The sequence below is a fragment of the Acipenser ruthenus genome, chromosome 28 (assembly GCF_902713425.1).
Source record: "Acipenser ruthenus chromosome 28, fAciRut3.2 maternal haplotype, whole genome shotgun sequence".
Lineage (NCBI taxonomy): Eukaryota > Metazoa > Chordata > Actinopteri > Acipenseriformes > Acipenseridae > Acipenser > Acipenser ruthenus.
In genome coordinates this window covers 21,014,310-21,028,624 of record NC_081216.1, presented here as the reverse complement: position 1 = coordinate 21,028,624, position 14,315 = coordinate 21,014,310, and the positions used below count along the sequence as shown (strand labels likewise).

Genomic DNA, 14,315 nt, shown 5'->3' with positions numbered 1-14,315 from the left:
GGGGTCACACAGTGAGTCAGTGAGTGAGCCGGGATTTGAACCAGGGAGTTTCTGATCCAAGCCCTTTTCTTTAACCACCAGACCACACAGCCTCTTATGACACAGAGAGAGAAACAAACTTGAGCTTTATAACAGAGTGCAGCACATACTTCGAGAGAGCACAGCAGCTGGCTTAACCACGTATCCACTGTTATACTTTACATCCAGTTGTAGTATTTTAGTACATGACTCATTTCACTTTTTAGTTGTTTCTATTTAAACGATCCTGTCCACCAATCACACTACATTGTCCTTAGTTTAGCCACCGGTTCAATCTTTTTAATCAGAAATCAAGACACTATTATTTACTGTACATAAGATATTTAGCATAATTCTAGTAAGCCATGGCATTCCGTTAGTTAAAATACAAGATCTTCAGGTCAAATGAGCAAAATATTTGCATGCATGGGTATGAGACCTGAACCTTATTTATTCAGGTGGCAAACCTAATTAGTAAAAAACCATCAAACCCCATAACAATTCAGGAACAGTCTGCTTCAGTTGACACAAAGCATAGTATCAGGGATCATTCCTAAAAACCAAACACACGAAGTGGAGCATGGATTTGGTTAAACAGTCCTTGCACCTGATGCATCCTCTCTAATCAGTCTTGCCTGTTGAATCCTGCCCTGCAGAGAAACCCTGCTTGGGGAAGGTGATGAGGATCGTGTTTGTGTTGTGACTTTCTTTCTTTAGAGACCATTATTGCATTTACACAGAACACTCAAAGGAATACTGTTGCTGCATACTAGTAGCAATAGTAGTTCCCCATCATTTATAAAAGGATTTGAGGTCAGCATAAGTATGTAAATCTAGTTTTTATAAGTTCATCTACAGTATGTACAGCAATGAAGCAAACATGTAGGGCAATATTCATAATGCAAATATATGTGTGCGATTTGTCTAAAATACCATACTGCAAAATGAATAAAGGACAGACAATAATACAAATTAAAAAACTAGCTACAGAGCTCAGGTCTGATCTGGTATTATGCAATGCAATAGTGACATTATATCTGATAATTTTACATATCATCAGCACCATTGAATACTGTACATGATCGCCAAGGCCACCATACTGAAAATAACGGTATTGACGAAGGCATTAGAGGAAACAGTGTTAACTTCGATTTACCTCATATAACTGAGTTGTAATGTAAGTGTTCAGTTGTAATCAGGTTTATAAAGGCTTTTCATTCTGATGGGCTGAATTTAATATAAACCTGCTTCACTGCGCTTATAAGCAAAACAAGTGCACTGGTAACCAAAAATGTGATCTGTTGCATAGTAATGAAGTAGGACTGGAGATGTTTATTACCCATTTCATCACACTGGGCTGCCTAAATAGATACTGCAAGTGCCACATTTTAAAATACATACACGTTTTGAATTGGTATTACTAATGATTCCCCAGATGTTTTTAATGTACTTAAAATGTAAATGATTGGGTGCCGATTAAACAAAAATATGTTGTAAATGTGTGCAGCTGAATGCATTTGGTCATGTATACAAACTACCTGAATGATTAATCCTGCTATGCCCCCTTATGGAAGGAAGCTAAGGGCCAAATTAGTTGACACTCACCTTTTCAATTGGATTAGGAAAGGATACGTAAGTGTTCTGCAATAAAAAAAATTAACAAACATGCATGGTTGAATGTAAAATAAGAACAGTTCATGCGTTTCAAGGTTTCTAAATACAAAGCTTCATTGGGGTAGATTTCCAAAGCTTTCCCCCCAGTCTTCAATTACGCAACCTTTTTTTAAAGGAGAAAAAACACGAAAACCCTGCTGGTGTTTCAAAACTAGAACAAAGCAACTAAGTAGTATGATTCAAGGGTAAAGCACTCTTAATCTTATGTGGAGTTAATTAAAGACTGGAGTAAATGCTTTGAAAATCTGCTCCATTGTTATTTTTAATTATTATTTTTGGCACAATCCTTTTGAATATTTTAAGAGTTTTTTTTTTTTTTTACAAGAAAATAAGATTTTTAACCAAAGGCTTGTATTTTAATAAATCTGACTGTGCTGATAAATATTTTCCAGCTATCAGTTGATTAAAGAGTTATTTATTGTGTTGCTATTCTTCACAATTCTTGTCCTATTTTAATTCATTGCTTGCTTACTAATTTTAATAATTGATATACATATTTTGGCCAGCCATGCAGCTCTCCAGTAAGTTGCAATCATCCCAGCCATCACCATTTGACAGGCATAATAGATGGAGAAGAAAAATTCAGACAAGTAAGTATTCTTATTCTCTGGCCCTTGTCACATTCTGGGATAGGTGTTATGGTACATCAGCAGTGTTAATTCCTGTATTATCATTGTATTATTAATATTAGACTAGGGAAATAAATACCCAGCTGGACAAATGTTTTCACTGTGTCACCAACATTGCATGGACTAAAAAACAAAACACAAGTCCGCAGCCACTATGAACACACCAGGCAAAATGTTTATTAAATCTAAACTGCTTTAACACTGTACAAAATCGATTTCGAGAACCATACTCAAAAACGTTTCAATGAATCCAGCTTAAAGCGCCCACACTAAATGACTGTTTCATGTTTAGTCGGGCTTAATGCGTACTGTACAAACACTATTTCTAGCCCTGTTGGTCAATTTAATGTTAATAAACATTCACCCACTAGAGGGTGCTGCTGCTCTCTGGTACACTACAGTCTTCAGAAGCAGACGTTTTTTTTTTTGGCAGTTATGACCCGATTTGACTATAATCTGTGCATTCCATAGGCGTAATCAAGAGACATCAGACTCATTTGAATCTATGTGGTCCCCCATGAGCGACACATGGGGTCCGTAGGTGATAATCAACGCAATGAATGGGATTGAGTAAAACACATTTCTATAATTATTTTGCCACAAAAATATAATTGAATAGTGCAGGGTGCAGCCTGTCTAGCTGTGAACACCATTCATTGTGTTGATGATCATATACAGACCCCATGTGTGGCTCATGGGGGGCCACATATTCAGTCTCATGTGTATAGCGATCAGTAAAGCCTGGTGAAATAATGCTGGGTTTTGTTTTTTCTTTCTTTTTTTTTTTATTTGCATTTTTCAAACAGCATACATTATATAAAATGTATGGCATTTATTTTGAACTAATTTACCCAAACATGTTTGTGTAGCTAGTGTATATGCTGTTCGTTAATTTTAGTTAAAAAAAAAAGTTTTAAATAAATTCATATGATCATTAGATTTCAAATCTGAATTGAATGATGTGGATGTGCGTTTTACAGATAGTTTTTTTACAGTTTCTTTTTTCTTAAATCAAGCTCTGCCTTTAATCATGTATAAGAGATCTTACCAACACTCTGGGGGTGACACCCACAGCGTTCCAGAGGAACTCTCGAGATCTCAGGTAGGACACCAGTTCTGCAATTTGAAAGTACAGAATAATACGCAGTTTATAATGTGGATCATTCTCATGCAAGACACAGATGTGACTTAAATAAAATAGAAATTGTAATTTCAAAGAGGACACCTTAGCTTTACCATATGTAAGATTGCAAGCATATGTGTTAGTATAAGCTTTTTAATGTTATAAGTCTTATGTTTACTACATGTTGTTTGTTGGTATTCATTATGTTGACACTTGACCCAATCACTGGTGTGACATGCCTTGAACATGCCTTAAACATGCCTTGAATGGAAAATTAATTCATATATTTTTATTCTCATATTTATATACAGAAGCTCTCTGAACAAAGTTCATCTGAGCATTTACAAAGGCATTCTGAATCGTGCAGCCCAATTGAGACAAGTACAGACAAGACTACACCATCACCCATTGCTGACAGGGAAACCTATACACCATTTACAGATACCAAAAAAGGAGGCGCTGAGAGTCTGTTTCCAAGTCCTTATTCTACAGACACAACCAGAATAAGTGTCACTTGCCACGATGAAGGAAAAAATGCAGATGTATATAAAGAAACGAAACAGCTGATAAGGAAAAGATTAACTCTGTCCCCTAAAGAGAAAGCTAAGTTACTTGACTGGGAACTGTCTGCCCCAGAGGACACAGCTAGGCAGAGAAATAAAGGAGATAATAGCAACTCCAGAGCTAGTGATCATGTTGGTTCTTCAACTAGTGCTGCCAAAGTGCCTTCAACTGTGGATTCCGGTCGTGTGGTAGAACTTCCAAAAGTGCCTTCTTCCAGCAATGATAATGACAGTGAAGACTCTCAATCCCCTCTACAATTTTTAGCCAATGCTTTTAGAAAATCTTTCAGAGGATCTAGCAGCACTTCTTCTTCGAACATCAGAAGGACTGAAAAGGCTGCGCCCAGGACTAGACCCCTCTCCGAAGGATCTTTCTTTGACTTTAGCGCTGTGTTTGGCAAACCAGTGGATGTGTTGACCAGCAATGAGCCACCTCAAGCCTCTTCACACCTACCGGCATCAGAAATAGCTGCGGCAGGACAGCCTGTCATCAAGGTAACTCCGTGCTCTGGTATCAGTACTGAAGGACCTTTGCAGGGTCCCTCAAGGAATACCAGGAGAGCCAGGGTTGAAGCCCATGATACAATGGAGGATGATATGCCAAGATTATTAGAAAAGGCTTCATTGATCGAGAAGCCAAGCAGCTCCTCCAGTGACGATGTATCATTTCTCTCGCGGAGAAAACCCGGTTTCTTTTCCTCCTTGAGAATAAAGAAGCCAGAACAGACAAAGAATGGTCAACAAGGTTCGGAAGACGTAAGTGGCAAGATTGATATCTGGAGGCTTCTTACCAGCTTTAGAAAGAAAGGGTCTGAGAAGGAAACAAAGGAAACTCCAATGAGTGCACTTCCTGCAGACTCATTATCAAATGCGACACCATCTTATGTTCTGTCTGCAGCAAAAAAGCCAGGTAAACCTACAGTATGTTTTCTGATTTGTTTTCTCCCCTATACAATGTTTTGGTACATTTGTGAATGATAAGTTACCTGATGGATCTACGTGTCAAGGTGGATTTCTTGATACTGTAAAATATTTTAAAAAAGACAGCTTTGGCTTGTCCTGATGGTGTATAGGTTGATCAAAGCAATGCTTTAGCTGACTGGCCCAATAGTTTCTGCTTGAAGAGACACGAGACTGACAAAAGGCTTTATAAAACACTTGCAATTCTTTTAAGCTTCTATGATTTGAGATGGATAGGGTCAGAGAAATCAATAAATACTGTGTAAAATATTCAACCTGCAACCTGTTACTAATGAATTGAAGCTTTATGCCATTAGCATTAAGCATGTCTGCTGCTTAGCACATAGTATTTATTGCACTCAATAAACCTAGCACTCCATAAGTGATAATGCTCTTGAGAATGGTAAAATTAGAAACATACTAAACGATTAGATACTAATACAATCAGTAACCTTTACCTGTTGAATTATTATTATTATTATTATTATTATTATTTATTTCTTAGCAGATGCCCTTATCCAGGGCGACTTACAATTGTTACAAGATATCACATTATTTTTTTACATACAATTAACCATTTATACAGTAGGGTTTTTACTGGAGCAATCTAGGTAAAGTACCTTGCTCAAGGGTACAGCAGCAGTGTCCCCGACCTGGGATTGAACCCACGACCCTCTGGTCAAGAGTCCAGAGCCCTAACCACTACTCTACACTGCTGTAAAAAAAAAACACCATGCTCTGAGCAATGAAGCTTTGCATTAAAACAGATGAGTCTTGAGCCAAATCTTGCTCACTGGGATCCAAATTATGGCTCTTTAGATTTAGAGGCAGAGTATCCAATGGTAGGTCTGTTAACAGGCTCAAAAGGAGCCTGTTGTCTTAGGTGAACAAAATGATAAAAATACACAAAACCAACTTGTTAAAAAAAAAATGTGTGCTACTATTTCGTGAGCGTTTTACTAAACCTATTTAAGGTTACAGTCTGCAATGTTTAACAACCCACTGGTTGTCGGCATGGCTGGTTTATGAATAAAATACAGTTTTCTATTCATGAAACTGTTCTAGAATGTGTTGCCTTCTTTTAAATCAGTCTAGAACAGTTGCACAGAATTTACATTTTATTTAATCATTAAAAAAAAAGCCCACCAAATAAATAGCTGACACGGCCCTGATTCCTGTAATCCTGTGAAACACAATGAGACTTACAGAAAGCTTATTCTGGTCACTTTTCAAGCAACTATTTCTGGCAACTGCTGGCGCAATTAGTTGATTGCAACATCTTTAAGACATTTTGACCCAAACTTAAAATTGTTTTGATGTTCTTCCATACCCCTTCACATGGAGAACAAGTGTGCTGCCTGAAAAGCTGCCAGAAAATGTTTCCTGAAAGTGTCCTCATGTTTGGTTGGTTACCGGTAAGTGCTGGTACTGATACAAAAAAAAAACAACATAATTTTACAAAGTATTCTTAATGGTATTTTGATTAGAACTGGTTGAGATCCAGACTGTTAGCAGATAATTGATGTGGTCACTATGTGCAGAAGGAGGATATTCAATCAAGACCAGCTTTTTAAGAAACTGATGCCAGTTTGCCCCACAGTATTATGGCAGGTTAACTTGTTTGGGGTATGTGCAGTATAATTCCCCCACACCTTTCAAGAGCAGCTGATTTACTGTAGAGATGAAAATAGCAATGTTATTTACTCAGCAAGGAATGCTTTTGGTTATCTTATATTTAAAAATGTAGACTTTGAAGATACACTTGTTGCACATAATATTCGGCTTGAAGTAAAGGTGGTTCGAGTTGTGGAAAGCTAACGAGTCAGTCATCTGAAAGACAATAGCACAAGAGATTTGTTTCCAATCCAGGAAACACGCTTATAAAGAGTTTGTGACACCTGTATTTGTTAGTTAAACAATGTGACGATGTCATGAGCTAGCTAATCTGAAGGAAACGTTTATTGTGATAGATGCTAATAAAATATTTATGTTGCATGACAGTGTGAGATATGAACTTGTTCCGCAAGTGCTTTTGCTTATTATTACACTTTTGTTTCCATGTTCTTTTTTTTGTTAATATATTACCAGACTTTCTGACGCCAGATATTTTACATTGAACAGATGTCATGATGCAAATTGGGTGCCAGATGCTATGAGCTACCTAAGGGTAATATGCCTAATAGCTGCCTCCAATATTGAATCCAATTATGAGGCAGTGCAAAACTCACTAAGTCATTTAAGCTGGCATGCAACCTTCAGCTACACAATTTAATAGAACAGATACCTGGTTTAAAACCATTTAGACCAGTGAAACCCACGTCATTATGTATTTTAGCAGCAGGTCGCTCTGGCTTTGTAAGTGACACTTTTCATGGCTGGATAGTCTCATCAAGCCTTACGTTTAGAGAATGACCTTTGCCTAATTAGCTTACTCAGATTGATTACTGGTTAACATGGGGACATTTTCTGATATCACAAAGGATGCAAGTGTTCTGGAATTAAATTAACATCTACTAGTGTTCCAATCAGAAGTAATGTTTTCTAAAGAAATACATATTTAGTTTAGTTCCATCTAAGTTTTATATACAAAACTCACACCTCATAATCACTAATGATTGGAAAGGAGGATTCAGTGAAACATAATTAGAAATATATTTCACACAATATTCCTAGAACCACAAGGGGAGAAAAAAAAAGAGATGTGACTTCCTGCAAGGCAGCATGTTGCATTGACAGAACCCAGGACAGGTGGCTATAGGGCTGTTTGCAAAAGCCTCTAGGCAGCCTATTAATGCTTCTTTTTAGTGTCAGCACAACCAAGTACAGGGCAGACTACCCAGTGACAGTTGCATTGCTTTCATTTAATTAGCTTAGCAATGTGCTTTAGGAATACTTAATTAATGAGTCCGTACTAAAAGCATGACTGGTCGAATAAGTATTCATTATGTCTCAGTCGATCTCTACTTCCATGTCTTTTTTTTTTTCTTACTATTTATTCCACCTTTAGAAGTTCATCTCTCTCAAAACACTGCAAAGAACCCACATTCAGATTCACAATAGCCTCAAGATGACGTTTCTGTTGCCTTCCATATTTTAGGCCCCAGTCAGCTGCCTGTGGGGAGCTTCATAAACCACCAGGACGACAGCTCCTCCAGTGAGGACCCTGAGGAGAAACCTACTTCAAAACTAAAGGTACCTGCTAGAAATCAAGACCAAGACCATTTACTATGTAAGACAACTGAGTCATCGGGTATGATCTGGATCAGCATGGGCCCTATTTATCAACACTTTTCTAGTGCTTAATCAACATTGTTGTTACATATGAACTAACACATGATTGTCCCCTTAATACTTTTATTCACATATAAATAAATCAACATAGAAAAGCTTTGTGTCTGATAATGCTGTCCCTGTGCAATTCAACTTCAAGCAAATTCGACTGTGAATTCAGAATTTACTATGTCATTTTACTACGCATGTCACAGAGAGATACATGCAACACCTTTTGTTACTACAGTATGGTTTTAGATTGAGTTATGGACAACCTTTTAAAGCCAGGGACCTCCTGAAGCTGCTCAGTTTTTACATGGCAGGCAGTGGGAGTTTGCTGCTGTGTGTGGTAGTTCAGACCAGCCTGTTCTGCGGATTTCAATAGCATTGTGTCTAATTATCTGTTCAGGCGACTACGAGCTTCAGACGAAAGAAGAAGCAGGAGAAGGTCGCCCAACACCAGGCACGACAAGAAGAGCTAAAAAGACTTCACAGGGCCCAGGTATGCCTGACAAACCTGCAGCGGAGATGAATTACAATGTGTATTAATCCATTAATCACGTTTTGTTCAGATATTTCTTGTGGGTGCTAAGAGGCTCAGTAGCCTTTCATGTCTGGATGCCAGGGTCACAGGTAAAATAAGTTAGGTGGTCTCTACAAAGCCCGACACACTTCAGCACAACTGAGAGTCAGTTTAAGCGAGGCCTTGTTCAGGCTTGAGGTGCACTCTGGAGCTGAGCGGACTGTACATTGAGTTTGTTTGGAACTCCTCGTAGTAAAGATCTCAATGCAAAGCTATGCCAGCTCTAACTGGATTGACAGTACTCTTAAAGGTAACCGCAGTGACTCTCTGTCATCAATGATGTTCCAGGTTATACAGAGGCAGCTGCAGGAGGTGGAGGAGCGGCAGAGAGCCTTGGAGGAGCAGGGTGTTAAACTGGAGAAGGCGCTGCGGGGAGAATCAGGTTAGTGACTCAGCTGAGACGACAAATCCATTTGTATTGTACTGGCTGGAAGGAGGAGAGGAGCGAGTGCCTTCAGAGTCAGATAACGAGTGTAGTGGGAGAGGGGAGGCATCTCTTTGCTATCCAGCTACACCTGCCACACGGCATCCTCTGCTATGTCAGTCTTGTATTTCTGAAATCACATTCTCTTTCCTCCTGGCTGATTGAAGCAGTGCCTTTTCATACCAGGTGGCTGTTTACCTCCAATTCTGTTCAGCCCGTCAGGTGTGCCTGACAGAAGTCATTTCACCTCAGAGATGAATGCCTGTCAATTAGACATGGCTTTGGAGGGAAATGTCTTAATCGGAGTGGAATCTTTGTACAACACACCTTGCCCCTGCAAGAAAGGCTCTCAATTGTGATGTGAGGGTGATTGCATTACTTTGGTCTGTGGCTGTAGCCAGAATGATGGATTAAGGTACAACTGAGAAATTACAGCTGTCTCTTTATAAAGAAATTGGTAATGCAGTTTACTGTTATGCTAGTGCCTTTGGCAACTTGTGTCTTGCTTTCAAGCTCTGACTGATTTTTATGGCGATAATCACAAAGGATGCATCTAATGTTGACAGGGCATTTCATAGCTCAGAATTTGCTTTCACCCACTGTATCTGGAGTGGCTTGTAATGTTACTTTAAGCATCCGAACTGTGAAATGTATAATATATACTCCATTTGAATTCAATATTAATTCATTAAAGAAATGATACTGCATTTGTATACATAGTAATAGTTCAATAGGTGAAGCAAAGGCAGACCTTTATACTGTGGAACAGGGTATAAGGCCATACAGTCATGGCTTACATTTGCCATTCCATTAGCACTAATATTCCTGTTATAAGGAGGAACACAAATAGCATGATCTTAATGGTGTAAAGGGGAGCTCTTTATTAAAGCATGTCATTGTGTGTAAATGCGAATACTGGTTGCTAATAATGAATTTATGTTCAAAATGCACAGTCATTGTAGTCCCTGAATATGCATGCAACGAATTGCTGGGTAATTCTTTATCAGGCTTTCAGTTTAAAATGCCTGTTTCTACCTGAGTCGCAGAACATTGAAAAGCAAGATTTTTTTCAGTTACTGGCCTGCACTTTGCATGACCTCCTATGGAGAGCTTGGACTAGCTGGGAGGCAAAAGAAGGAGAGAAATGCAATATAACTGTGATTAGTGTGGCAGTGATTTTTCTTTCAGAATTGACAGCGCCGCTGCTTGCACTACTTCAGATATTAAGCCCTAGGCATCATTAGGATTATCAAGCACCAAAAAGGATTACATTTATACAGTGCAATATGAATAAGCCACGTTTTATTCTTTTTAGAGTTCTGTGTTAATTTCACAGCTCTGAGTCACTGCAGTATACACAAGCGATGGGGAGCTTAGAATAGCATAGGCCTTTGGGCTAGAAGGTTGAGTTTCAAATTGAATTTCATTAAACGAATGCCAGAGTTTATTTTACTGAAATTAATTGAAAGCACCATTTGTCAGTTTTGAGATTGAAAGTAAATACATATTTAAAATGAACTAAATCAAATAGAGCATCAAAATACTTAATGGAGGAAAGTGTATTAGTCTTGCAATTACAATACAACAAGAGAAATCATGCAGTTCCTACGGAAAATCCATACATTCTAGAACTATTTATTTTATTTATTTTTTTTACTGTGCTTAAGATCTCATGTCCCTGTGAGGTCAGTAATGGTTTGGTATCTAATGTTATCCCAAACGTATTCATATATCCAGACAAATGCTTTTATCTTTTTAAATCAGTTTTATTTTTATCATTTCCAGCTCTTGGCTTAGTATGCAGTCATTTCTTTTCTGTTTGTTTATAGAGCACTGAAAATGTTCATAGCATTTGATGTATTTACTGTACTGTACAGGAAATCTTTTGAAAATTAAAGGGTTTAGTCTAAAAGAAGCAGCAATTTTTAACAGATTTGTTTGAATATTCTTTTCTTTTTTAATGATTACCTGTGGAATAAATGTTTTACATTATAACTGCTGCTTTGCAACACACTAATATTGTTTCAGACCATCAATTTTCCACGGTGCTGCTAAATGTGTAATGATGATGGAAGATGTAATGGTTTCCATTTTTTTACATAATGAAGGGCTGCTTGAATATAGACATTTTATTGTGATAATGTTTATTAAAAACAAGCTGAAGTGGAGAGAAGCAACAATAAAGAGGGTTATCTAAGACAATATATATTTTTATTAAAACCAACCTGCAAATGTAACCATAATATACCCAGAAACTAAAAACTAAACTGGGGTGCTCTGGTTTTTTCATATGTCGCAATTCCTTTTAGTGCAACACATTTTAGTACATAAATGCATGGAACATGTCTCCAGTAATGAAAGCTTGAGGCAGAGCAATGACCATTGTGTGTCATGTTTACATGGCTTTGTTGGGATAATTGCATTAAGGAGGAGAGAACATGCAATGAATGGCCCTTTTGTTAATGACTTATTCATAAACCCAAACTGGGTTGAAAGAGAACATGAGTTGAAAGAGAACATGAGTAGGTGGAGAGCAGTGCAACCAAGCCCCTGCTTTCTGTGTTAATTAAATAGCAGAGTATGTTTTTTGTACATGTTAAACATGATTTATTTACTTACCAGCAGTATGTACTGTGGCACTGAACATTTTGGAGAACACTCCAACTCTGTCTGATCATTCTAATTCTTTTCACAAGGAATTACCATTTGGTTTTGATGGTTCATATGAATAAGTGTGGAATGCATCATAAATTAATTATTACATACAATCTTCCATGCAATTACTAAGTAGTTGCTATGTAAATATATGGTTCTCAATATAGCTTAAAATAAAATAGTTAAAAAAAGAAAAACAATCTGTACGTAAATCTATCATACAAGCCCTGCCCAAGCATTGAGGGATATTATTTATGAGAGATACTAAGTGTCTATTTCTGTAGACAGAAGATGGAGGCCCCCTTACTGTTGTGGTTAGTGGTTTCCTTCAAGGGCAGGGAGATTACTAAACAATGTTCACCAGTCATGCATTTGGCGCCAGCACAGATATTTCCAATTCAGCTGGAGTGTTTCCTGCATAGTGATGGCCAGTCTTCTACAATATATATATTAACATTCTAAAACTTTGAATGCGGCATACACAGTCCAAGCATAGTAAATGTGTGGAAATGTATTGTGATAGAAGTGTCAGGGGAAAGAATCAGAACCTCCCCCTGCAGAAGAATGCTAGAATCAATTAAAATGAACAGGAAAAAGTGTCAAAATGGCATAGTAAACAGAAAGGTATTTAACATGTATTTTACCACAGTAATGGACAATGTTTGATGTTTGGTGAACATACAAATGCATGCATATTTTAAAGAAAAAATATTGCTATCCAGTATAGTATTTCATTTTGGCTTGACACAGACTTGTCTTTTGTCTCTCTTTTCACAAAACAAGTGCCAGAAGGGGGCACCCCAGCTCTAACCTAATTTGGACACAAATTGAAATGTTGGGAAAGGATTGGTAGTGAAAGGCAACTGCATTCTGTAAGATTCTTACAGTAGGACACCGTAACTGGCTTTGGTAGAAAAGGATCTGATTTTGTATTTTGTAACGGGTCAGTCTTTAAAAAATATATACAGTATGTATAATAAAAAAAACTAAAAAAAAAACTACAATAACACATAATGCTGACAGCACAACCATTGATTTATACCAGTAAATTATACAGCGGTAATTTGTAATTACCACTGATTTGATATGGGTGTCTATTTTAATGATCTACTATAAATAGCGTCAGATCTTAATATACCGCCACCCTAAATCAATCTCACTATTAGCGTGGTGGTGTTTAGATCAGTTATAGCTTGGAGCGTTTAGGAGGACGTGTGTTCCAGCCCCCATGATTTATAATATCATGTACAATATGCTACAGATATTCTACATTTTGCTTTCCAATTTCAGATTGCAGCCCAAAAGATGAAACGCACCTTCTACACTCCTGGTTTAAACTGGTTCTGGAGAAGAACAAGCTAGTCCGCTACGAATCTGAGCTCATGATATTGTGAGTATAGATGGCAGACACAAGTTGATGAATTGATTGTGTTTCTCCAAACCCTTCCACAAACGCTCATTCATATGCACTCTCAGTTAATCAACAGTGTGGGCTTGACTAACCTCTGAATCCCACAGTGCCCAAGATCTGGAGCTTGAGGACTGTCAAAGCAGACTGCAGCAGAGGCTACATGAGAGAATGGCCTTTGATGGTAAGTGCTTTGACAGATAGGAAAAAGCAAATATGCGGATTATTACAAGACTGTTTTGTCGTTTTAAAAATCAAAGGCTATGGACGGTATTGTTAAATGTGATGAGCTCTGGGGGAAAAAGTGAGGCACAATCAGCTTTAGCAATGTCTGCATTTAAGCCAGAAAAAATGCTGTTGTTACCTCACAAGTCTGTGTTGAAAATATTAGCTTTCCAGATTTTGTAAAATGTTAGTGCTCTGTGACAATGTTTTCTTTTTGTGTTGCTTCACTTAGCCTAACCCTCTACTGTACATGTACTGTAGCATTTGTACTCTGCTCCCACAAGGATGTATATGTAGTATGTTTTAGGTAATGTGAATTTGTTTTATGTGACAAACAGCCTTGATCCAGCTTGCTCAATAGTCAGTACTTTCACTTATTAATACTACCCTGCAGAACCTTTGTCACTTTTGTAGACAAAACTCCTGGGAAGTGTGAGCAATAATACAGAAAAAAAGATTAATTGAATATAGAATTATTTTTCAATGGACCATTTGACCTTGGGGTCAGTTATAATGGAATAGCAGGGTATATCTTATGTTGCCCTTTTAATTCCTGTTCTGTATAGAATGTACAAAGCATCTATGATAAAACATAGTGGTTTAACCTTGCAATAGGTGCCCTGAGATTGATGCATTAATTATGTTATGAGAAACATATTTTCTTTTATAAGGTTCTAACTTTAAGGAACAAAAATCTTAATTCCTGATACGTGTTTCATGGTAAAGAATTAACAGTGTTGTTATATTTTATTTGTAACATGAGAGAGGTTTTTTAGAAGTTTG

At 37.5% G+C, this 14,315-nt stretch overlaps 1 protein-coding gene across 1 annotated transcript in view; it reads left to right on the top strand.

Moving 5' to 3' along the window:
- Nucleotides 1-14,315, top strand: part of LOC117434979 (F-actin-monooxygenase MICAL2-like) — a 79,084-nt gene that overhangs the window by 61,301 nt on the left and 3,468 nt on the right. The window contains exons 31-38 of the mRNA XM_034057744.3: nt 2,199-2,282; nt 3,338-3,423; nt 3,756-4,917; nt 8,065-8,159; nt 8,647-8,739; nt 9,109-9,202; nt 13,190-13,289; nt 13,418-13,491. Of these exons, the coding sequence (XP_033913635.3) occupies nt 2,199-2,282; nt 3,338-3,423; nt 3,756-4,917; nt 8,065-8,159; nt 8,647-8,739; nt 9,109-9,202; nt 13,190-13,289; nt 13,418-13,491 (1,788 nt within the window). The remainder of the gene's footprint in view (nt 1-2,198; nt 2,283-3,337; nt 3,424-3,755; nt 4,918-8,064; nt 8,160-8,646; nt 8,740-9,108; nt 9,203-13,189; nt 13,290-13,417; nt 13,492-14,315) is intronic.